This window comes from Sparus aurata, chromosome 7 (genome assembly GCF_900880675.1).
Source record: "Sparus aurata chromosome 7, fSpaAur1.1, whole genome shotgun sequence".
Lineage (NCBI taxonomy): Eukaryota > Metazoa > Chordata > Actinopteri > Spariformes > Sparidae > Sparus > Sparus aurata.
This window is the reverse complement of record NC_044193.1, coordinates 18,418,137-18,440,269: the sequence shown is the minus strand read 5'-3', so window position 1 is coordinate 18,440,269 and position 22,133 is coordinate 18,418,137. Positions and strand designations below refer to the sequence as shown.

Genomic DNA, 22,133 nt, shown 5'->3' with positions numbered 1-22,133 from the left:
GCTTCCTGAAAATTGACTGAAGAAATACAGCTGGTGAGAGTTCTGTTTCCCGTGCTGAGTGAACCTGTCTCCACAGGGCAGTCTGGTGTTTGTTGTGGGGAAGATCGAGGGGCTGCTGATGGTGAGTGGTCGCCGCCACAACGCTGACGATCTGGTGGCCACAGCGCTGGCCGTGGAGCCTGTCAAAACAGTTTACAGGGGGAGGTGAGACACTGATGTCCTCTAACGGTGCATGGATGGCAACTCAACTCATTTTTTTTTATATAGCACTTCACACACAACACAGTCGATCGAAGTGCACCACAAAAGAAGAATTTGAGCAATGCATGTGTCTGTATACACAATTATGATTTGCTTATATTTTATTGGAAAATAATAAAGCCTCTTGTATATGCCTCAAAACTGAACAATCCCTTTAATATTCTGCAGCCTCTCCTTGTGTGTTGGTTCGGAGTGTGTGAGTGCTCATTTCTGTTTTCATCCATTTAGGATCGCTGTGTTCTCAGTGACAGTGTTTTATGATGAGAGGATAGTGATTGTGGCAGAGCAGAGGCCTGATGCCAGTGAGGAGGACAGCTTTCAGTGGATGAGTCGAGTACTGCAGGTAATATTTTTTTCTTACTTATGATGGTATTTATTTGGGCGAATTCTTGTTAGATCATAGATCCTTCTTGTTATGTAATACGGTCTGTTTCAATGACTCAACAACACTTCACTTCCTCATAATATATAAAATACTGTGTTCATTTTTTATTAATCTAATTTATCTATCACCTGACATCTTTTTTTTCTCCCCAGGCCATTGACAGTATCCACCAGGTCGGCCTGTACTGCCTCGCGCTCGTCCCTGCCAACACCCTTCCTAAGACACCCCTTGGAGGGATCCACATCTGTGAAACCAAGCAGAACTTCTTGGAGGGAAACTTGCACCCCTGTAATATCCTCATGTGCCCGCACACCTGTGTTACCAACCTGCCCAAGCCTCGGCAGAAACAGCCAGGTAGGATATCTCAGACCAGGTCTACTGATGCTTAAGGAATTTTCAGGAATTTATGCTGTCGGTATCATGACTCTGATTTGTCTGTGATCTGCTCAGTGGATGTCGGTCCTGCTTCGATGCTGGTCGGCAACTTGGTGGCAGGGAAACGGATCGCTCAGGCTATAGGCAGAGAGCTGGGTGTGGTGGAGGACCAGGACCTGATCCGAAAGGTAATGTTTGCCACACAGACCTTGAACCACACAGTGAACCTAAATTGTAATCAGAAACTTAATAACAGACCACTTTGCAATAAATGTATATTACTGTGAATTATTTTTGCTGTTGACTGGACAGTGAGACAAAAATCAAGTTACCCATTAATGTCCACAGTGTAACTTTACATTGTTCTGACAGCATTTAAAGTATTTAAACTTCTTTAGACAACCACTTGATTAAGAATGATACAGAAATGGCTGACTATGAAATTTTTTTTTTTTTTTTTCATTTTTACTGCTCTGATTGTGTTTAAAGTTGCAGATGACCGTGGAAAATGGATACTGATGTCTCATCTTAAATCTCTTGTTGTTGTTCTGCCTTTACTGTGCTTGGGGTTGGGCTTTAGCTCTGTATGTGGCCCACCATGATGGTAAGGCTCTAGCCGGGCCCCCACCCTGTTTTTGCTTCTGCTGCTTCCGTCAGTCAGATGTGCTTTTGCAGCCGTGATACCCTGATGGCCACCAGCAACAGCTTTGGCTGGACGCACAGAGATGAGTGTCCAGGCTGGCTCCTTGGCCAGCAGGGGTCCACACACTTAATGCAGTGATACATTATAACTGACGTCAATATAGTCCCATAACAGACTCTCGCTGCCATCACCTTTTAAGATGGGAGTTGGCCAGCAGCCCACTAGCTTTGCCAAACCAAAAAGCTCTACATTAAAGTTAACCTTAAAATGAAAACTTAGACATTATCTACTCACCCCCATGTCTATGGAAAGTGTAGTGATTTTTTGTTGTCCACAAAACATTTATAGAGTGTCACAATAACATTTAAATAGTTTTAAAACTTAAAACAACTGGACGAACAAAAAAAATGGCATCTTACATGATCTGACATAATCGAAGTCCAGAAATCCCTTGTCGATATAAAAAGACGTTATTCACATCCTTCTTAAGACAAAATCTTCGCTGTAGCTGCTAAGCTAATAGTGTTAGCATGCACTGCATCTGAACCTCATCTCTCGTTGTCTAAAAAGGTAATGCAGACTTTGAGCACTTTATTATAAGCTGTCTCCCAGCACATGTGACCATTATAGACTGTGTAATCACACACTGTTATGCATTATGCTCATATTTTCTAATAACCTCAGAAATAATTAAAATCATTTTGGTGTGCACCTCTGCTCGCTCTGTCTCTGTGATGCTCCCTGGTGTAGCATGGCTTGATGAGTGGTCAGATCAACGGGTCTGCATGATGTGACTCCTCCTGATTCCTTTCTTTTGACTGACTGAGAGAGAGAGAGTGGCACAATGACTCTGGCCAGTGATTTTAATACAGCCAGCAATGTGACACTGCTGTGTATTCTGTTTGTTTTTCCAGAGAGTTTCATGGTGTAAAGTTAATGTAGTTGTTACTTTATGTGTTGCCTAATGTTCACTTGGCTTCTGCCTTAAAAGAATATCTTTGCTTTTCCCATCTCGTCTTTTTTGGTCCTGTGCACTGGTCAGTTCCTCAGATTATTGACACTAAAGAGGCGAATAAATCATTAAATATTTTTCATGGATTTAATCGATAAAAGAAACCCCTGTAGATTGTCCCCTTGCTTAAGAAACACAATCCTGAGGCACTGATATGTTGTCAAAGCTTCACAAAATCGTCATGACCCTTTTTTTTGAATGGTCCATAGCTTGTTAGTATTTGACAGTGGCTCCAATTTGCCTCCTACCAGGTGCAGATGGTCCCAGCATGACCCTGCGCTTGGCAGAAAAAATATTCTCTGGACACTCCTACTCTCCTGTTGTGTGCTTGTGTGTCTCTGTGTGAGAGGTCAACAGCATCGCAGAATGTCTTTTAAAATGTTTTCTGGTCTTTATTCCACACAAAGTCTGTTTGAAAGAAACAAATATATATCTGTTGTCACTGAGAGGACCTTTTATTTTTGACTGTTGGTTGGGTGGTATATGAAGTGTCTTTCTATCTGTTGATCATTTTTAAATGGATTATTATTTGCCACAGATGCAGTTTTGTGTATTTAAAAAAAAAAGTGCAATACATGCATTGAGTCAGTCCACCATTAATGCTTATGTCATGACACACTCTCTTCAACAGCACCAGTTCTTGTCGGAAGCTCTCCAATTTAGAGCTCAAACAGACCCAGACCATGTCCTATATGTGCTGCTCAACGCCAAGGTAGATCACACACACACACACACACACACACACACACACACACACACACACACACACACACAGTTTAGATCTAAGAAATGAGATATCAGAGAAACATTTACAGATGATGACATAGTTGCCTTTCTTCTCGTGTTGTTGGGTGTTACTGCTGATCCATTTGGTTGGGTATAAGTTCAGCTGTGCTTCCTCTCTTTTCGCTGTAGGGGGTGGCAGTTTGCACAGCCACTTGTGCTCAGCTGCACAAGAGAGCTGAGAAAATCACAGCTACTCTGATGGAGAGAGGAGGCCTCAACACAGGAGACAATGTGGTGCTGCTTTACCCCCCAGGTGAACACACACACGAAGACGATCTTACTTAAATTGACTTACTTACATTTTTGGTCGTTAATTCTGCCTGTACTTTGTTATTTCTGCAGGTATCGACCTGATAGCTGCCTTCTACGGCTGCCTGTATGCGGGGGTCATCCCTGTGACAGTGAGGCCACCCCATCCACAGAACCTGGCTGCTACTCTCCCCACGGTCCGCATGATCATTGATGTGAGTGCACACTCACGCTTTACCAGGCATATTAGCGTATTTAATGTGAACAATTATTCAAGTAGAACAAGTAGTGTTGATCATCTTTGATCCATCTTAGACTTCTCTTTAAAGGGTCAGTACACCTAAACTAAATGCAAACACTGACTCCTAGCAATTCATTCTAAAAAAAGTGTCTTAACAAACTAATTTTGCTTCATTACATATTTCCTTTTTTTAACTGAATCACTGAGGAACATTTGGTTAAGAATATGTAGACATTGGAAACTGAAATGTGATGAAAAAGATTAAAGTATCCTGAATTAAAATAAAAACCACATGACAATGACAATAGATAAAATGAGAAGAAATGTATAAATGCTGTACACAAGTTTCAATATAGTAGGGAAAGCCCTGCTAGTTATTCTGGCATCTTGTTGGTGAAATTCTCATGTAAACAAACACACAAGTAAACACAAGATGTGTTTGGTAAATTTATGACATTATTATTGTGACAGTCCTACCAAAAACAAAGTTAATCACCAAGCATTATCTGATAGCTTTCATTTTGCAATGTTAGATCACGTTCAAGCACCAAAATATGTCAATTACGTCAAAAGGAATCGGCGCCTTACTTTAACATTTTTTTCACCACTTGATCGATCTGTTATAATTAATGAGGTGCCCTAAAGCAAATAACTGAATCCCACCCAGACTCAGTAAAGTAGTTCTGCTCCTGACCCCTATAACTTATTTCCTCGGGGGAATCAAATTAAATTAAATTTTAGAACTTCATGGATCAATAAAGTATTACAATAAAGAAATGTCTTTTTATTTGAGTAACATGTAAGACAAAGGAATTTTTATTTTTTTAAATTAAGTGTTTTTATTTAAATTAAGGATTTTTAACTCGTGACACTGTCAAAGCATGGTTGTTTGTGACCTTGAGTGAACTTGTTCATATGTGTACCGCACATTATAGGTGAGCAAAGCAGCCTGCATCCTCACTACTCAGCCTCTCATGAGGATCCTCAGGTCCAGGGAGGCTGCTGCCAGCGTCAACGTCAAGACATGGCCCACCATCATTGATACAGGTAACGCTGCTTCAAGGTGTTATCATTGTCATATGTGAGGGCACACAAAAACCTGAGGCTAAAAAAATGTGTTCCTCATCTGTCCACAAGGTGTCCTATTTGCTCTTTGTCTAAAAGCTCCTCTGTAGTCTGAAAAATATTTTCTGCAAACATTCAGCCATTCCTAACACCAATGCAGAGTAGTGCTGCACATAATGTAGTTCTGATAAGTTGAAGATAACTTCTTACATGTGCACTTAAACAACACTTTTACTTCTTTGATGATCCCCATCTTCACACTCAACAAAAATGCTGAACAGTTATCAGGTTGCTACTTATTTCCAATAGCAAAGAATAACACAAACCATAAGACAGCGAAGGTGTGTGAAAATAAACCCAATTCTCTCCCTTCTTCCTCCAGATGATCTCCCCAGAAAGCGGCCTCCGCACATTTATAAGCCCCCTACAGCTGAGATGCTGGCCTACCTGGACTTCAGTGTGTCCACCACAGGCATGCTGACTGGAGTCAAGGTAAGTAATTCTCTCAAATCATGCATATTATAGTGCAACATGAAGCAAGCAGTTTGTTTCATATTAAATCATTTTAGCCAGAGCAACATAAAATCTGCTGAAAGTGTCATTTCAACTGAACCTCTGACTCTAACAGAGAGGAATGAAGCTGCACTCACATCAGTCTGTAGACAAGTGAAATATACTCTGTGATCACCTGTAATTTTAGTTTAAGACAAGTATGATCGAGCATGGTTCTACTTTGAAAGCCAATCATGGCATGCATATGCAACTTGAAGAAGTGTGAAGTAGGAGACATCTTGAGTCTGGCAATCGAGCGTTTGAAACATTTGCATGTTCATAGATTTTAATTTGACATTTTAATGAGGGATAACTAAAAGTCATTTGAAACCTTTTTAACGAGGTAATTGAACACTTTAATCAACAACTACTTATTGAACACAAGTGAATGAACATCAGTGGTGGACAGTAACGGAGTAAATTTACTTGAGTACTGTACTTAAGTACATATCCAGAGGATTTGTACTTGAGTATTAGATTTCTTTGGTACTTATTACTCTTACTTGAATACATTTCCAAGACAAATATTTTTACTTTTACTCAAGTTAATTTCTAGGAAGGCTGAAAAGTACTCGTTACTTCAGGTCTGCTCTTTTCTTTTTTTTTTTTTTCCTAAAATACTATTGGACACAAGCTGTGTTTGTCAAAGAAGGAAACCTATCACAGTGCACGCTCTCCACTGGGATCTACGTAAAAGCGGAAAAACGTCATCCCTCTCCATAAGGATACCACCAAAGTAGCCACGCTCTCGACTGCGTTTGTCAACACAAAACCGCGACAATGGCTGCATCAGATGTAGTTTTTTGTAAAGCAGTGATTCTCAACCAGTGGTCTGGGGACAACATTGGTCTTTGAGGGGGTTCCAGTTCCCAACTTAGCTAAATGATAGAGAGTTAGTTGGACGGTGCAGGTTCATTTGGTTACAGTTTTAATTATTGTAATAAACATCTGCATCTGCAACATCTGCTGTCCTCCTGTGATCCCATTCATTTTATTTGTTTTTATAGGTGTTTCTGCAGGCTTTATATAACATTGTGGTTCTAAAAGCAAGCACATCAGTGCAGGTGGTTTCAAAGAGTTAATTCTCAGAAACAAGAGTTAAAAGGTCCTTAAATTCATTTAGAAAAAATTATAGTAATTCATTGATGTGAAAAATAAGAAAGTTACTCTTACTTTAACTTAAAAAGTCAATTTAAAAGCATGTACTTTTGGATACTTAAGTACCTTTAAAAGCAAGTACTTTTTTACTCTTACTCGAGTAACATGTCGACTGAGCTACTTTTACTTGTAACGGAGTAAATGTTGACCAGTAGTATTTGTACTCTTACTCAAGTACTGGGGTCGAGTACTCTGTCCATCTCTGATGAACATTGAGTTGGAGGTGGCAAAAAAATTTATTGTAAAAGAGAATTGATACACAATGGTCCTCACTGTAATTATCCGGATATAATGTGTGCCTGATAATGCTGACGTCTGCACGGGACATAAATACTATTTGTCAATATTCTATTTGCAGCACAGAGTTATTTAATTCTTTTACTATAACGGTTTGATGACGGTGTTTATGTCTGTTTCCTGTCAGATGTCTCATGCTGCAGTCAGTACTCTGTGCCGCTCCATTAAGCTGCAGTGTGAGCTCTACTCCTCTCGCCAAATAGCCATCTGCCTGGACCCATACTGTGGCCTGGGCTTCGTCCTGTGGTGCCTCTCCAGGTAACATACTGCCCACACACAGACTGAGAATCACACTTCATTTGACATGCTGTTCCTGTAAATGTGGCATTGTAGCTGTAACGAGTGTGTGTTTCTTGGCCCAGTGTTTACTCAGGTCACCAGTCCATCCTTATCCCTCCCCTGGAGCTGGAGAGCTCACTGCCTGTGTGGCTGAGCACGCTCAGTCAGTATAAGATCAGAGACACCTTCTGCTCCTACTCTGTGATGGAGCTCTGCACCAAAGGCCTGGGCACCCAGACAGAGATGTTGAAGGTCAGAATCGCACTCAAAGACACCCAAAATAAATGACTGCTATTGCTATAATAATATCAAAACAACACTAAACAAACAAAAAATTCAAGCATGTGGACTTTATTCTGTTTTAAAGTCATAAATCTGCTTCTTGTGGTTCAGTCCAGCTCTGTATCTCTGCCTCTTCTGCTGGTTTAGAAAAGCACTTTGGATAAAAAAAGTCCACTTATGCTGAGTTCATGTCTGTGTCGAGCTCAGACTTCACTACACTGTTAAAAGTGTGAATAATCTTTTGCCGTGCGTGTCTCCAGGCGCGGGGTCTGAATCTGTCGTGTGTGCGGAGCTGTGTGGTGATCGCAGAGGAGCGTCCTCGCCTCACTCTCACGCAGTCCTTCTCCAAGCTCTTCAAAGATCTTGGCCTGTCACCACGCGCTGTCAGCACCGCCTTCGGTTCCAGGGTCAACCTGGCCATCTGCCTGCAGGTGAGTCTCAAACACGGCAAACAATTAATTGCTTAATTTTACTTTCCCGAATTAATTTTATTCTTATGTCTTGGATACAAGTTTTACTGGATTATAATATCCTACTGACCCTCTGAAAAGGCCTCAAAGCTTCAGGTCCAGTTGAATTTCTCACATTTTAGGGTGTTTATTTGCCTCTCTGTGTTCTCAGGGCACTGCTGGACCAGACCCCTCCACTGTCTATGTTGACATGAAGTCTCTGCGCCATGACAGGTAACGCTGAACAAAGACCGCTACGGTTGTCACATGATCTGGTCAGATCGAACAGAATGATTTACAGACAGGCTTCTGTCCGTTTCCTCTAGGGTGAGGCTGGTGGAACGAGGAGCGCCACAGAGTCTTCCACTCATGGAGTCAGGCACTGTAAGTATTGATTATTGACTAAAAAGACTGCCCACAGAACCAGAGGTAATAGAAGTGGTTGTATGAACTCTCTTTGAATGTTTTCCTCTTAAGATCCTTCCTGGAGTGAGGGTCATCATCGTTAACCCAGAGACCAGAGGCCCACTGGGAGATTCACATCTTGGGGAGGTGAGGAGGCAGAAAGGATGATGGGATGCTGATATTCAAACGTTTGATTCTGCAGCACATTACGTGGTTTTACATTCACAAAAGGGAAGTGAAGACAGCTATCCAACACAAAAAAGGCAAAAAGACGAAACAAAACCTTGATAGCCGAGACTTGAGAGGTCCCACAAATGCAGGAAAAGAAATACTCAAGGCCTTTTTAACCAGTTTGTTGTGTCTTTTTTCAGATCTGGGTAAGCAGCGCTCACAGTGCCAGCGGCTACTACACTATCTACGGGGAGGAGAGCCTTCAGGCAGATCATTTTAACACCAGACTCAGCTTTGGGGAACCCCACACTCTGTGGGCCAGGACGGGCTACCTGGGCTTCATCAAGAGGACTGAGTTACTAGACGCAAGCGGAGGTGAGGGAACGTTTGAATAAAGATGACCTCATTCGGTGCCTTTCTGTGACATCTTTAACTGAGGGAGGGCGATAGTGATGACATACTCTGTTCTGATAGGTATAATTGTACATTGTGAAATTAGGGCAGCGCAATTAATCAGAATATAATCCATTTTTTTTTAAATATGTGACAAAAAAGAATTATAATTTAGTACTTTATTGCTGACAGATCTTGTTCTCCAGATGTAAGAAAAAATATTCCTTTGATATATAGACCATAACAAATGGCACATCATCATGATTTCTAGTTTTTTTTTTCGGTAAAGACAAAAATTGTCATTCCCTTTAATCATTAATCATATTGCAATCACAATATCAGTTTAAATAATCGCAATGATATTTTCATTATTTCGTGCAGCCCTATTTGACATCAACATATATCATGATTTAGTAAGTTTTCTCAAAAATCTAATTCTTAATTTAATAACAAAAAATTGTCCTCAGTAAAAGTATAGTATATAGTAAAAAGCACATAAAATAAAAGTACTTAAAGAGGGATGGAAAATAGACAAAATCCTTCCAGTAAAATTGTGTTTGAGGTCTGAAGTCTGCAGTTATAACAATTTAATACTTTTGTTTATTTCTGCCACAGATCGTCATGATGCCTTGTTTGTGGTTGGCTCCCTCGATGAAACGTTGGAGTTGAGGGGGTTACGCTACCACCCCATCGACATCGAGACGTCTGTGTCGCGAGCACACCGCAGCATTGCAGAAAGGTGAGCATCTTCAATTAGTGCACTTTATTTTCATGATATACTGTATTTTTGTAATTTACGCACTCACTGATAAAGGCTGTGAGTTCACAGACAGTGCTTTTCCACCAAAATGGCACTGATTCTGTTCATGTTGGTGCTAGTGTTGTAACAATATTGGAATTCTTTAAACTTGGATACAACACCTTTCAACTCAAAATTGGTTGAAAAAAAAGGGTTCCAAGAGTCTTGAACAGAGCCATTTAACTAACCAGAACTAGTTTTTTGGAAAAGGCCGACAGTAACACAGAAAACACCTGACTGAACTCGTTCTTGCTCCTCAGTGCCGTATTCACATGGACCAACCTGCTGGTGGTGGTGGCGGAGCTGAGCGGCTCGGAGCAGGAGGCCTTGGACCTGGTACCCCTTGTCACCAACGTGGTCCTGGAGGAACACCACCTCATCGTGGGCGTGGTGGTCATCGTGGACCCTGGCGTGATTCCCATCAACTCCAGGGGGGAGAAGCAGAGGATGCACCTGCGAGACTCCTTCCTGGCAGACCAACTGGACCCCATCTATGTGGCCTACAACATGTGATCGCCCCCATCGCCCAACTGATGAAATGCAGAAAACTGAGCCAGGCTCTGAGATGAGGGAGAAGGTTTGGGGGGGGCATTCAATAGCAACCCCGGTGTCAAGCCTCAGACACACATTCAAACACACCAAACAATGTGGGAATGCGAGTACAGTACCAGTACTGTAATGACAACGTGCTTCCCTCTCAGAAACTTCTTTGCTTCCACCTTCTCAATCGCTGCAGTCCAGGTTCACTTAGATTTCTACTGAGGAGGAAGGATCATTTCTCTCCTCATTAAAAAGTAGATCCATCTGTCAACTGCAGGAAATATCATCCTCTCCGTGCATCCCACTTCTCCCTCATATCTCCACTTCATGTTTTTAAAAACATTTTTAATTACATACTGCTATCAAAGACCCCCCCCCCCCCCCTTCCATTCCTGAGTTTTAACCATCATCCTCGTGTGCTCGTTTTTCTATCTTTTTTTTTAAACCCCCCTCCTCCATTTTTGAAGGCAGGATGGCGCACTGGAACTGCTGAGAGGAGCTGGAACTTTCCCCTCTTGCACTTTAAGTCCTCGCACCTGAGTCCACTTCCTGTCTCACCTGCCCCGAGGGGGCAAAATCCACATCAGTATTAAAAAGTGCCACCAGCAAGTGCAGCCCAGATATATAACCTTTGTACCAGGTGCACCGTGGCTTCCACCTCCCATCATGCTCTGTTTTTTGCTGGCAGACACGCTGTCGATGCTACAAAATGTCACTTGAATTACTTGTTGGTGTGGGAAAAGCAAGACTGCCTTCATAAACATACAAACCTGGAGCGTAAAAAGGATCTTTGATCTGCAGAAGCACAGATTTAGATTTCGCTTTGAGTAGGAGTCAGTCCATTAGATAGTTCTTATGATCGTGAAGTACTAATAAATCTTTTTAAAAGCACCAGTTTTCATAAGAAGAGTTGAGGCAATACCTGGTGTTTACGTGTGCATGTTAATTTAAGAGCAGACAGTGTTGACATGCCAGAACCAAAAGAAAAACTGTACAGAGGTACAGCATTTCCAGACTCCTGGAAGACTCTTCTTATCATCTGGATGTAAAAAAAAATACTCTACTTTCTACTGCGTGATACATTGTTTTCTTAACCCATACCCCAAGTTCTGATTGTATTTTCTATATCAGTGAGCTGGAAATGACATATTTCTTTACTTTTATTTTGTTAAACACAAGTGAAATATTGTATGAAAATACAAAATACTTTGAAGAGAGAGAGAAAGAGAAAATCTTTTATTTATTGTCCAGTAGAAAGTATATTTGTTTCATCCACACGGTTAAATGAGTCTGAGGATTCTGGTAATTCCAGGTTTTCTTATCAAAAAATCAGATGGGGAGAGCTGTGAACCCAATGCATCAGCACTGACTTGGTTAAAGAGAGCTTGACGTCAGTTGACAAAAGCTCAACTCAAGGTCCACTTAATCACTTGTTCTAGATAAGGATGCACGATAATATATGCGCATTATCGGTATCTGCCAATCAAAGGCTTTAAAAGGAAAAGCCTTCATCAATTTGAATTTGATAAGCACATTTAAGGGGTAATTTAAAAATGTTTTTTTGCTTAATCTATGTTAAATTGTGACACGTTACCTTTATTTAAAAAAATTGCGATTTGGATATTTCTCTTTGCCTTATTGTAATTTTGATAATGTTTCCATTGATCGTGCAACCCTACTGTTTGCTGCTGAGGACTGCGTGACAAAACTGAGATCTCCAGAACAAGCCAGAAAGCGGACCTTGAGTTGACTTTTTTTTTTTCTTTTGAGTACCGGTAGGTGTTTGCAGAGTTTGACGGGATATAGTTGAACAGTTTGAACTAAAGTGAGTAGCTGTGTTGTTTCCCTTCTTAAAGCGAAGAGCATCTTTCAGCGTCAAAGTAAATATAAAATAAAAGTAGATCAACAGAAGGCAAGTCGGTGCCTTTTTTCTACAACATGGTGACATTAAGGATCATGGACTGTTGAGTTTCTAAAAACAAGATATCAAGAATGAGGACAGAACTTTGCCTTATTAAACCTGTGGAACTTCAGTAGTTTTATGCTTAATCCCTCATTTCTAGCTGTACTTTTACTGTAATTAAAGATCTTTACCACCATTTTTCACTCGTGGAATCAGAAGCTAGTACTTTTTTGGGGGGGGGGGGGGTCCTTCGTTTTGCGGTCATGCCTTTCTCATTTCATCGTTACCATTCATCAAATTCTTTCTGAATGTCTGTAACACTGAAAAAAAACAAACAATTAAATTGGGAATGAACAACAATCAGTAACCAACCCGTGACGGCAGAATCCTCCTTTAAAAAAGAAAGGCAGTGATTAATGAGGGTAAGGATGTTGTCTGTATACTGTATTTTAGAGGTCAAATACTGTATTCCTGGTGTTAATGTGTACATGGATATGAACTTTGTTGATAAAAAAAAACTTGACTGATCTTTTCATACTTGACAGCATTTTCTGCATTGTTAATTTATCACATTGCAAAAGAGGACAAAAAAAAAAAGGTTTCAGATTATTTTGGCAAGAACAATGTGCACTTTCCCAATATCATTTTGTGTGTGTGTGTCCGTGAGCGAGCGAGTGAGTGAGTGTGTGCGTGTCCAGTGATATTTGGCTTTTCTGGTGCAACAAGGTTTGTCTTTTGTAGGAAAATGATCCCAGAATATTGAACCATTTTTTTTTTCTTTCTTTTTCTTTTTTTTTAATGTCGCCTCCACTGTATTTTAATTGGAATCAGATAGGTTTTATAGGGGTCTCATCAACATTTTCCAGATGTTATCTTTTCTTTTAAAAAATTCTTCAAACAGCTGGTTTGATTTCGAAGCAGCTTGACATACTGTACAGTCCAACAACACATCAATAAACCACTTTTCATTCAGTGATGTACACTGAGGACATGTATGCAGCCAGTATCTGGGACAGGTTACAGTTACTCATGAATAACAAAGTGAAGCTTCTGAGCTACTGTGTGATATTTGCTTTGTTGCTACTGTTTCACTCCAACGACAAGTTTTAATAAAGTTTTATAATTTCATGTTGGCCTTCAAGCCTTTTCAATAGACATTGGTGCTATTCAATAAGGGAAAGTTGACAGACTTTTGTCCTCCAATGTCAAAACAAAGAAGGTTTCTTCCTTGTGGATGCCCTTAATAATGTGTGAAAATAAGTCTTTCTTCTTCCATGCCAACACTTTCCAAGATCACTGCTCAGTTCTGAAATTGTCTTTCACCTCCAGTTTTCATCATCTCTGAGATCTGATGAAACACTTTCCCAACATGGATGGTGCAACTCGACATATCCACCGTTTATATTTTAATATTTATTTCAGTTTTCCAAGCTGTCGTGTTGTCAGGAATGACATTCATTTCAAACCTCCAAAGTTATTCGAAGCACAAATTGTAAAATGTACATGTGAGGTTAATGAAATTAGGATCTTTCACACAAAAAAAATTACTCAAGGGCCCACAATGTATACCTCAACGACTGTCTGTTCACTATGCATTGTCGAGCTGCAGCAAAGACATTCTGAACTAGTCAATGGTGCGATAACTTCTAACAACATGTCTTACTTGACAAAAACACTGTCACACTGTCATTGGATGTGTTTCATGTCAAATAAAAGAAATCCTTTGTCAGAATGTCTTGTTCACTTTTTTTCTTGTTTTCCCTCCAAGTGTTTCTGGAAGCTTCAGCCATCAGCTGCTGCATTAATAAAAAACATAACACTGTCCTTCCACCAGGTGTCACTCTTAACTACTTCAAAGGTAAAGACCAGCCCTGCTCCCTCTGTGACATCGTCACAGCCCAGGTTCGGTCAAATCTGACCACAACGACCTGATAGCAAGTCCTTAGAAATTTCTTAAACTTAAACTTCATTTTCATTTCAACTTTTCACTTTTTTTTCAGGAAAGTATGAGAGTCTACATGAACATTGCATGTATGCACACATATCCATATATTGTCTATAGTATTGTTATTTTAGATGTCATATTTGAGTCTGTAATCTTTTATGTTTTAAAATACATTTCGATTCTTGCACTGCTACTTTTTAAATAGAATTTCCCCTTACATTCTGCATAACTAACAATCATGCAAACGTTGCTGCTGTGTTTTAAATATTTGAATGTACTTTTTCAGGCATTCTTGGTTTGCATTCATTTCTGTGTGATATCAAACTGAAAAGTTGTGTCATTTATCAAGTTACATTATTATTACAAGTATGCTTAAAAAGCTAAAAAGACAAAGCAACTGTCCTGTTAAACACCTGCCAAAGACAATTGTTACAAACTCCCAAATGTTATTGTAAATAATGGCTTATTAATAATGTACAATGTATTAGTAAATGATTCATTGGATATAAGATTTGTTAATAATGTGCATGTTTTCCTGTGTAGATATGATTAAACTCAAATGTTCTGTATTTCTGGACTACAGGACAAACATAAAGTACCCTAAACATTGGTTAAATATCTTAAAATCTCTACAACATTAACCATGTGGGTATAAAAAGCAACAATTGATATATTTAGTTAGTCAAACTTCTTAATTTGGACTTTATAAACTCAAAAACCCAGCAGAACTGTTTTATCAGGACTGCTGTGTGTGTATACGTGGTTTTATCAGATTTGATGGACAGTGTTGTCTCCCTGGCAACAACTGCAAACAACCCACAACTGTCATCACATCCTGATTCTGATATCTAAATTGCTGTGTTCTGATTGGTGCATGGGAACACAAAATGTGACATCATCAACTCCACACCAGCGAGAGGAACGAAAAACACTACATGACTTTCAATGTGAAAAAAACGAGATGTACTTCTGATTTCAATCTCCTGTTCTCAGTCACGCTAATGTTACTCACTACTTTAGCCTCAAAGATGCCATTTGTTGCTATGACATCACAAGCAACACATTTCCAGAACATTCTCTCACTCTGGTGAATAGTAATAGGAGATTGTCAAGACATTGTGAGGAAGAAGAAACCTATATTATTGATTATTGATTTGTCTTTTTTCTCATAATCTAGAAAGGTGTTTCATTAATTTACGTATTCACTTTTGAACTTATTTGTGATATTTGTATTGTAAATAACATTTGTCTCATTCATTCATTGATTAAAATATCTGTCTATCTATGTGATTCAGAACTTAAAGGTGCACTATGTAGCTTTGGGGGAGGAATTTTAGAGAGGGAAAAATCACTGACACTGATTTGTATGCCTAAATAAACTTGTGACTGAGTAAACAAACTGACCTTAAAGGACAACTCAATTTCATTCTGTTTTACTTTGTTTATATTTGGCGGACCCTGCCACCTTTCTAGCTTCAAACAGTGTTCTGAGGACCTTATTTTACTTGTATTCAGTTACGGAGAAATTCAATATTTCTGATTTTGTATTGTTACATCATTCATATTGTAAATATTAAAAATTCTGATACGGAATTTCTTCTCCAAAATGTTATAGTGCCACTTTAAACTCGACATCCACATAAAAAAGGTTGTCCAGTCCTGTTTATCTATAACATGACATTGCCAAAATCAAATCATTCGCATTAACAAGAGTGATCACTGATCATCTCATCTCGAACAATTCAACTCCCTGCACACACATCTCTACTACAAGTTTCCCCATTGCCTCCAACTTGTACAAAATCCTCCAACCTGGCTCTTAACTCACTCCAAAAATACTCTTATTTTAGTTTCTTAACTTTGTCTATCTGTATCTTTTCTGTATCTTTTAAAATTGATTATAAAATACCTGTAAGCACTTTTTAGGCCCTGTATGGACTGGCACCTCCTTATATCCCTGAGCTCCTCTCAGAACTTTGTTTTTCAAAGTGTTGTATAAATAAAGTTACAATGGTTATCATTATATTCTAGTCTATCAATCATTTTATACTATATTGGTGACTATATTATCAATACTCGTGTATCTTGCATTGTGTGCTTTTATAACCTTTTGCACCATCATAGGTTCCTACTATGTACACTTACTTGTTAAACAATGACAAATCATGAATACAGAAATCTCTCATTAAATAACCAAACCCACGGTCATCATCACTCAAAGTGTGACACTGACTGAGAAACTTGGCTTTCGAACATCTAACGGGGTAATCACACTGACTGGTCGCAATGTTAAAACTAACATTTAATCACTGATCGTGATGGCTAATTAGAACAGTCTGATGCATAACAGCAATGGTGACATTTATTGCTGGATGTTTCAGAACAGCATCAGAGCAACACTGAGCAGAGCTGAGATCAGTCTCGTGTTCAGTCTGTGTGCAGCCGACACTGATGCTGTCTGATCTGCCATCTTCAGCCAATCTGTAAACCTGCTGGTTCTGGCGTACACGCCTGGCTTGCGAGGAAGACCACACTTGTCCCCAAAGCTTGTCACTCCAATCACATAAAACCTCTCCTCTTCCTCGCTGTAGCACTGCAGGGGGCCCCCACTGTCACCCTGAGACACACAAACAGCAGCTGTACATACATATCAAAATCTGTGCCTTTGTAGTTTAGTTTAAATCAGATTCCAGAGTGGTTTCTGTTTAGGTTTTATTGTTTAAAAATGTTTATCAGTTTCAGTCTTCATTTGAGTTATTTTTTATATTTCACATATACGGCGAGTATAGTTTTTCTTTTGGTTTAATTAACTATGATTATCTTTCTTTTAAATTAGATTTTAAAAATGTCCCAGAATCATTGCTACCTGACAGGAATCAATCGCCCCGCTCTCCAGGCCAGCACAGATCATCTTCTCAGTGATGCGGCCGCCGTACCAGCCGACCTGGTTACATGTTTTCCTGTCAATGAGCTCCACCTCAGCCTCCTGCAGTCTGATCATATGCTTGCCTACAGCACATATAACAAAATGGTTTTAAATTATTTGAAGGGCTTTCACATTTTCACTAATAACATATGAATGGTCAGCAAGATGTGCTTTATATTTTACAGATCAATAAGAAGTTTAAAAACGCAGAAATAATAGGCAACACTTTAAATTAAAAGTATCATAAGGAGTTTAACTTATTATAGATAAGAGGAATGTAGATGTAGGAATGTATAATTGTTTATTAACACATTTGCCAACACTTATTACACCTCCTGTGAGCTGGGAATAAGTGAAGGCTGCTGGACATACATATGATATTGACAAAATGTCACGTTAACAACACTTAACATGCCCTTATATCTGTTCACAACTACATCATCATTAATTATTCATTAAATATGTAAACTGATGAATAGGGAGACTTAAAGTAGAGTGTAAGTTTTCTAGTAGTTTAATGGCCTTTAAAGTGGAAAATGTGCGGATGCAAATGTTGCCAAATCATTAATAAGAGTCACAAGTTTTTCATTCTAAAAAAAGCTGTCAATCCTGCAGCTTGTTTAATGATATTGAATCAATAATAAATCATGTTTGAACCAGACTCTCTGCTGCCTTCTTAAATGGAAAGACAAAGGATACATTTTAATGTATGTATTCTAACAATTTATTAATAATCTGCAATGAATTATGAATTACGCATTGATAAATCCCAGAGAAAAGACATCTGAAAACTGAATTCTGAAGATTGTAATTGCTCTTCACAAAAATGTTTTTTATATATGCCTGCTGTATCACTGAATGTGTACTTTAGCTTGATTTTTTAAATTATGGTTACTTTTATAATCCGTAATGATGCTCCCCCTGGCCAGGTGTCCCTTAAAGGAGAACTCCACTGTTCACAGGTCTTTGGGAGTATTACTGCATAGGAAAGAAAGCCAGCATATCCATACAGCATAAAATGAGTATTGAAATAATTTTATATTCTTAATATTCTGAATCGATATGTATCAGTACCTCGATATGTTTGACAACACTACGTCAGGGGGAGCTGCATGAAGTCTGACAATTGTTTGGAGATGAAAAAGAAGGAAATCTGGTGATGAGGAGTGAGAAGGAAGTGAGCCTACCAGATCTCTGTAACATGCTCCTCATCTCTGCTGGAGGCTAAAGGCTTGAGGCTACATTAGTGCTACTAGCATACAGTTACACACCTAAATCTGTGCAGTCGAATGAGTAGAGTTGAGTTGCACTGTGGGTAATGTAGGCACCAATGACGAAGAATTTGTGGAATTAAAAAAAAACATTTCTGGTTCTGCTGCATCGACTATATACTGTTTTCTAACTGTACAATGCTAAGTCTCTTTTTATATAGGGAGTTTTAATTTTAAGGAACCTCTTGTGTAAGTCAGGTTAATTTGTCTTGTTCTTCTCAGTCCAAGGTGAGTCTGAGTTATTCAGAGAAACTGGCATAGTTTCAGTGTTTTCCTCACTTGAATATCATCTTGCTGAAGAAGTAGTTAGTTTAAAACAAACCTTTGAAATACGAGCTCCCCCATCCACTGATGAAACAGTGGCTGAAGTTGAGGAGTAACTCATGCGTCACGCTATGAGGCAAGCAGGCAGGTTGGACATGGTCACTGAACTTGAGGGGAGAGCTGAGCAGCAGTAGTGTCACATCGTTCTCAGTCGTGGCGTGATTGTAGCCCTTGTGCATTATGATCTCACTGACAAGACGGATCTGGGCTTGACCTCCTGGAGTGGATCGGTCATGAAGTCCTGCAGTCACACGGAAAAAGCCTTTGCGGATCCTTCAGGACAAAAGACAGAATAATTGACCCTGACTGCTTTTGTTTCTGTCCACTGTCAAACACAAACACCATGCCCCTTTCCTGCTGTCGATTTTCCCATCTAAAGTAGCTCGTGAAGGCTGGCTTTACTCCTGTAAACTGATATCCTTTATTCTCTATGAGAAGTATAATCTTCTGTATGAAGTGTCCTGTCTGTCTTGATCATATGTTATGTATACAGTGGCCTTGAGGGTCAATATCAATATAATTTTACAAAATACAATCTTATTTCAGAAAACACAACTATAATTTACAATGTTGTGTCTTCTGAGATGTCTCTGGTTTTGTCAAAAGGTTGCTGTATTTTGAGGTCAGTGACATCATCGGTGAGGTGTGTAAGTTCTACTCACCGGTATTTGAGAAAGCAGTGTGTGGCAGTGAGCACCCAGAGGTTGTTGATGATCGTCCCACCGCAGAGGTGAATGGACGTGAACTGGATGCTGACCTGCCAGGGCCACGCCCCCTCTGGGGCCTCCTGCCCCCCTACGATACGAGATGAACCTGGGGGGGAAACCAAGGGCCGGTTCCCACAGCCTCACAAACAAAATCACATAAAGTTTCCATGTCATTATTGAAATGACGTACTGTTACATTGGTGGGTGCAGTGGTGGGACAACAGTGTGTACAGTGTCTTACCCTGCTACGTTGTACAATAATGTATTAGTACTCTTAATTAAATGAATGAAACAATTTGTTGATTAATCAGGATGCCAATCAACAATTATTTTGATAATAGATTAATGTTATAAAACTGTTATCAAGCAAAAATGCCCAAAATTCCCTATTTTTGGTTTCAGGTTTGTGAAGATTTGCTGGTGGATATAGCAGAAACCAAATACTGATGATGGATTCCAGGCATTGATACAGCAGTAGGTTTTCATCTGAAATGTAGCTGTTGTTGTTTTTTGGATGATGCAAATGAACTGTTATCCAACTTCCAGTAAACCCCTGAAACATGTTTGAGTTTTTCAGAAGGGCTGATCAAATAAATGCTCAAGGCGAAATTGCAAAAGCTAATGGGGCGTCTCCTGGAGGTGACATCAGGACGGGAGCATGTTTTATGTGTATTTAGTTCTTTCTTTTCCTTTTGTACTAAAACCACAAATTGGCCAAATACTAATTGTAGCATAAAACTAGGACAGGTAGTCATAAAGTCAACAAAGTGACTAAGTAAAGTCAAGAGCCCTTGAGTAGAGACTACTCTTGACTCTACACAAGGGCTCTGGGTGATTTATCTGAAGTTTGAGTGTATTAACACAAGGGTGCTTATTATTGCTTATGAATTTAATTTTTTCTTTGCATCTAAAGTTTCTGTTGCTTATTTCAAAAGTTACATAGTGTCACTTTAAATATTACTCTGGTAAAAGGAAGAGTATTTTACAGGAATTATCATGTTCGTTTGAAGGCTTCTGGCAGTACAAGTCAGTACGTTGTATGTATACTTAGATAGTATTGTAAATTTAGCATCAATCCCAACCAATATATCCGTTGGCTAGAATTACTATTCGGTATCGGCCGATCATACACATATCAGCAGCAGCGAATATGTCGCCTGATATGCACCGAAATGAAAAGTTTTTCTTTAAAAGTAAGATTAGAATGCAAAAGAGATGCTTGAGGTCATTATCAACGATTGAATTCCCATTAAGTTTACTGTTTCAGTGCACTTATTTCATTTAAAACAGTAAAGTGTATTGTTTACTGTTACATATCTTAATATTTAGTGTGAAACATAAATCAAGAGAACTCTATTGTTAGGTATGTGGATCAAAACACCATCATTAGAACAATCTACTGCTCAACATCACCAAAACCAAGGAGCTGATTGTTGAAAAAAAGAGACAAAGAGACCTAGCCCTGTCTATATCAGTAGAGCTGAGGTGGAACAGGTGAACGGTTTTAGGGTCAACAGAAAGACCCTTTCAAGATATTGAAACATCGTCACAAAGCACAGAGAAGGCTCTACTTCTTAGTGAAACTGGAGTAGGGTTAAATTCCGGTGCCAAGTTCCCACCAAATTTTACAGTGCAGCAAAAGAAAACATCCTGACTGGAAACATCACAAACTGACATGTTTTGTGCATGACCCATGGTCAGAAAGGCTGTTCAGCGGGTGAAGAAATATTATATATAACTTAAGTGAGATGTCTGCACAGAATCCAAACCATGCATTTTTGCATATGTTGTAAATTGGCTAGCAAGCTAACGGTTGGCTAGCTAACTGTTTAATTTTAAAAGGAGATAAATACTTCATTGATAAGTGAAGAAATAGCAATTCACCCCAAAATATAGGCTATCAAGGTATGGCCCTGATTGTACTCACTGTCCTGTGATGAGGTCAAACACAATAAAGCAGTCAGAAACAGGAGCAGTGAGTTTAGCTCCACTAACTTTTACCTCCTGAAGACATTTTCAACCGCCAACATAAACTGCCTATGTTCTTTATGTATTGTATGTATTACGACGTCACCTGCACGTTCAGTTTGAGAAGTTAGCTAGCTAACCGTTGGCTAGCTAACCATCACTTTTTAAAGTATATGATTATTTCATTAAAAACTGAAACAAAAAAAATGCAATTCACTCATAAATGTATTGTAGTGTGGCCCTGGTCGTACTCACTGTCCTGTGATGAAGTCAAAAACAATAAAGCAGTCAGAAGCAGCAAAAGCAAGTTTAACTCCATTAACTTTAACCTCCTGAAGACATTTTCAAACGCTAACACAAACTGCGTACGTTCTTTACGTATTATAACGTCACACGTACGTTCAGTTTGAGAAATTAGCTAAAGTTAGTCAACCGATGGCTAGCTAACCATCACCTTTTAAAAGTAAATGATTATTTCATTAAAAAGGGAAACAAAACATTTTCAATTCACCGATAAATACATCGTAGTGTGGCCCTGGTCGTACTCACTGTCTTGTGATGAAGTCAAACACAATAAAGCAGTCAGAAGCAGCAGCAGCAGCGAGTTTAACTCCATTAAACCTCCTGAAGACATTTTCAAATGCTAACACAAACTGCTTACGTTCTTTACGCATTATAACGTCACAGTTACGTTCATCTTGTGAAATTAGCACCTAATAACTAATTTGATCAGATAAAGTCCCGAGA

The 22,133-nt window shown here is 39.2% G+C and overlaps 2 protein-coding genes and 1 long non-coding RNA gene across 6 annotated transcripts in view; 1 reads left to right on the top strand and 2 right to left on the bottom strand.

Moving 5' to 3' along the window:
• dip2ba (disco-interacting protein 2 homolog Ba) overlaps positions 1-13,977 on the top strand; it is a 48,819-nt gene extending 34,842 nt beyond the window's left edge. For 2 of the 4 annotated variants that reach the window (XM_030423739.1, XM_030423738.1), the window contains 18 exons: positions 77-204; positions 490-604; positions 799-1,000; positions 1,097-1,209; positions 3,308-3,388; positions 3,592-3,715; positions 3,805-3,926; positions 4,888-4,999; positions 5,400-5,509; positions 7,152-7,282; positions 7,387-7,555; positions 7,846-8,016; positions 8,207-8,268; positions 8,361-8,418; positions 8,512-8,586; positions 8,811-8,985; positions 9,619-9,742; positions 10,063-10,315. In XM_030423739.1, coding sequence (XP_030279599.1) covers positions 77-204; positions 490-604; positions 799-1,000; positions 1,097-1,209; positions 3,308-3,388; positions 3,592-3,715; positions 3,805-3,926; positions 4,888-4,999; positions 5,400-5,509; positions 7,152-7,282; positions 7,387-7,555; positions 7,846-8,016; positions 8,207-8,268; positions 8,361-8,418; positions 8,512-8,586; positions 8,811-8,985; positions 9,619-9,742; positions 10,063-10,315 — 2,325 coding nt within the window. Of the gene's footprint in view, positions 1-76; positions 205-489; positions 605-798; positions 1,001-1,096; positions 1,210-1,601; positions 1,626-3,307; positions 3,389-3,591; positions 3,716-3,804; positions 3,927-4,887; positions 5,000-5,399; positions 5,510-7,151; positions 7,283-7,386; positions 7,556-7,845; positions 8,017-8,206; positions 8,269-8,360; positions 8,419-8,511; positions 8,587-8,810; positions 8,986-9,618; positions 9,743-10,062 lie in introns of all 4 variants that reach the window. The other 2 variants (XM_030423736.1, XM_030423737.1) reach the window with 2 other exon arrangements.
• A 2,497-nt stretch (positions 13,978-16,474) lies between these two features.
• On the bottom strand, positions 16,475-22,084 carry LOC115585404 (transmembrane protease serine 11D). Its single transcript, XM_030423744.1, has 5 exons — positions 21,936-22,084; positions 19,374-19,557; positions 18,710-18,984; positions 17,057-17,199; positions 16,475-16,807 (listed from the first exon to the last, which is right to left on the bottom strand). The coding sequence occupies exons 1-5, from the start codon at positions 22,018-22,020 to the stop codon at positions 16,568-16,570; spliced, it is 927 nt and encodes a 308-aa protein (XP_030279604.1). The 5' UTR covers positions 22,021-22,084; the 3' UTR covers positions 16,475-16,567.
• On the bottom strand, positions 17,404-18,703 carry LOC115585405 (uncharacterized). The gene is made up of 2 exons (XR_003984699.1): positions 18,191-18,703; positions 17,404-18,094 (listed from the first exon to the last, which is right to left on the bottom strand). It is a non-coding gene; the product is annotated as an uncharacterized LOC115585405 (long non-coding RNA).
• Positions 22,085-22,133: the final 49 nt, after the last annotated feature.

Excerpts from the sequence above, each read along its gene's own strand:
- LOC115585404 (XM_030423744.1), bottom strand. The coding sequence starts at position 22,020 with ATGTCTTCAGGAGGTTTAATGGAGTTAAACTCGCTGCTGCTGCTGCTT. Across the intron at positions 19,558-21,935 it reads TTTGACTTCATCACAAGACA|GCTGTGGGAACCGGCCCTTG; the intron begins GTGAGTACGACC and ends TTTGTTTGTGAG. Across the intron at positions 17,200-18,709 it reads GGGGAGCTCGTATTTCAAAG|GCAAGCATATGATCAGACTG; the intron begins GTTTGTTTTAAA and ends TATGTGCTGTAG.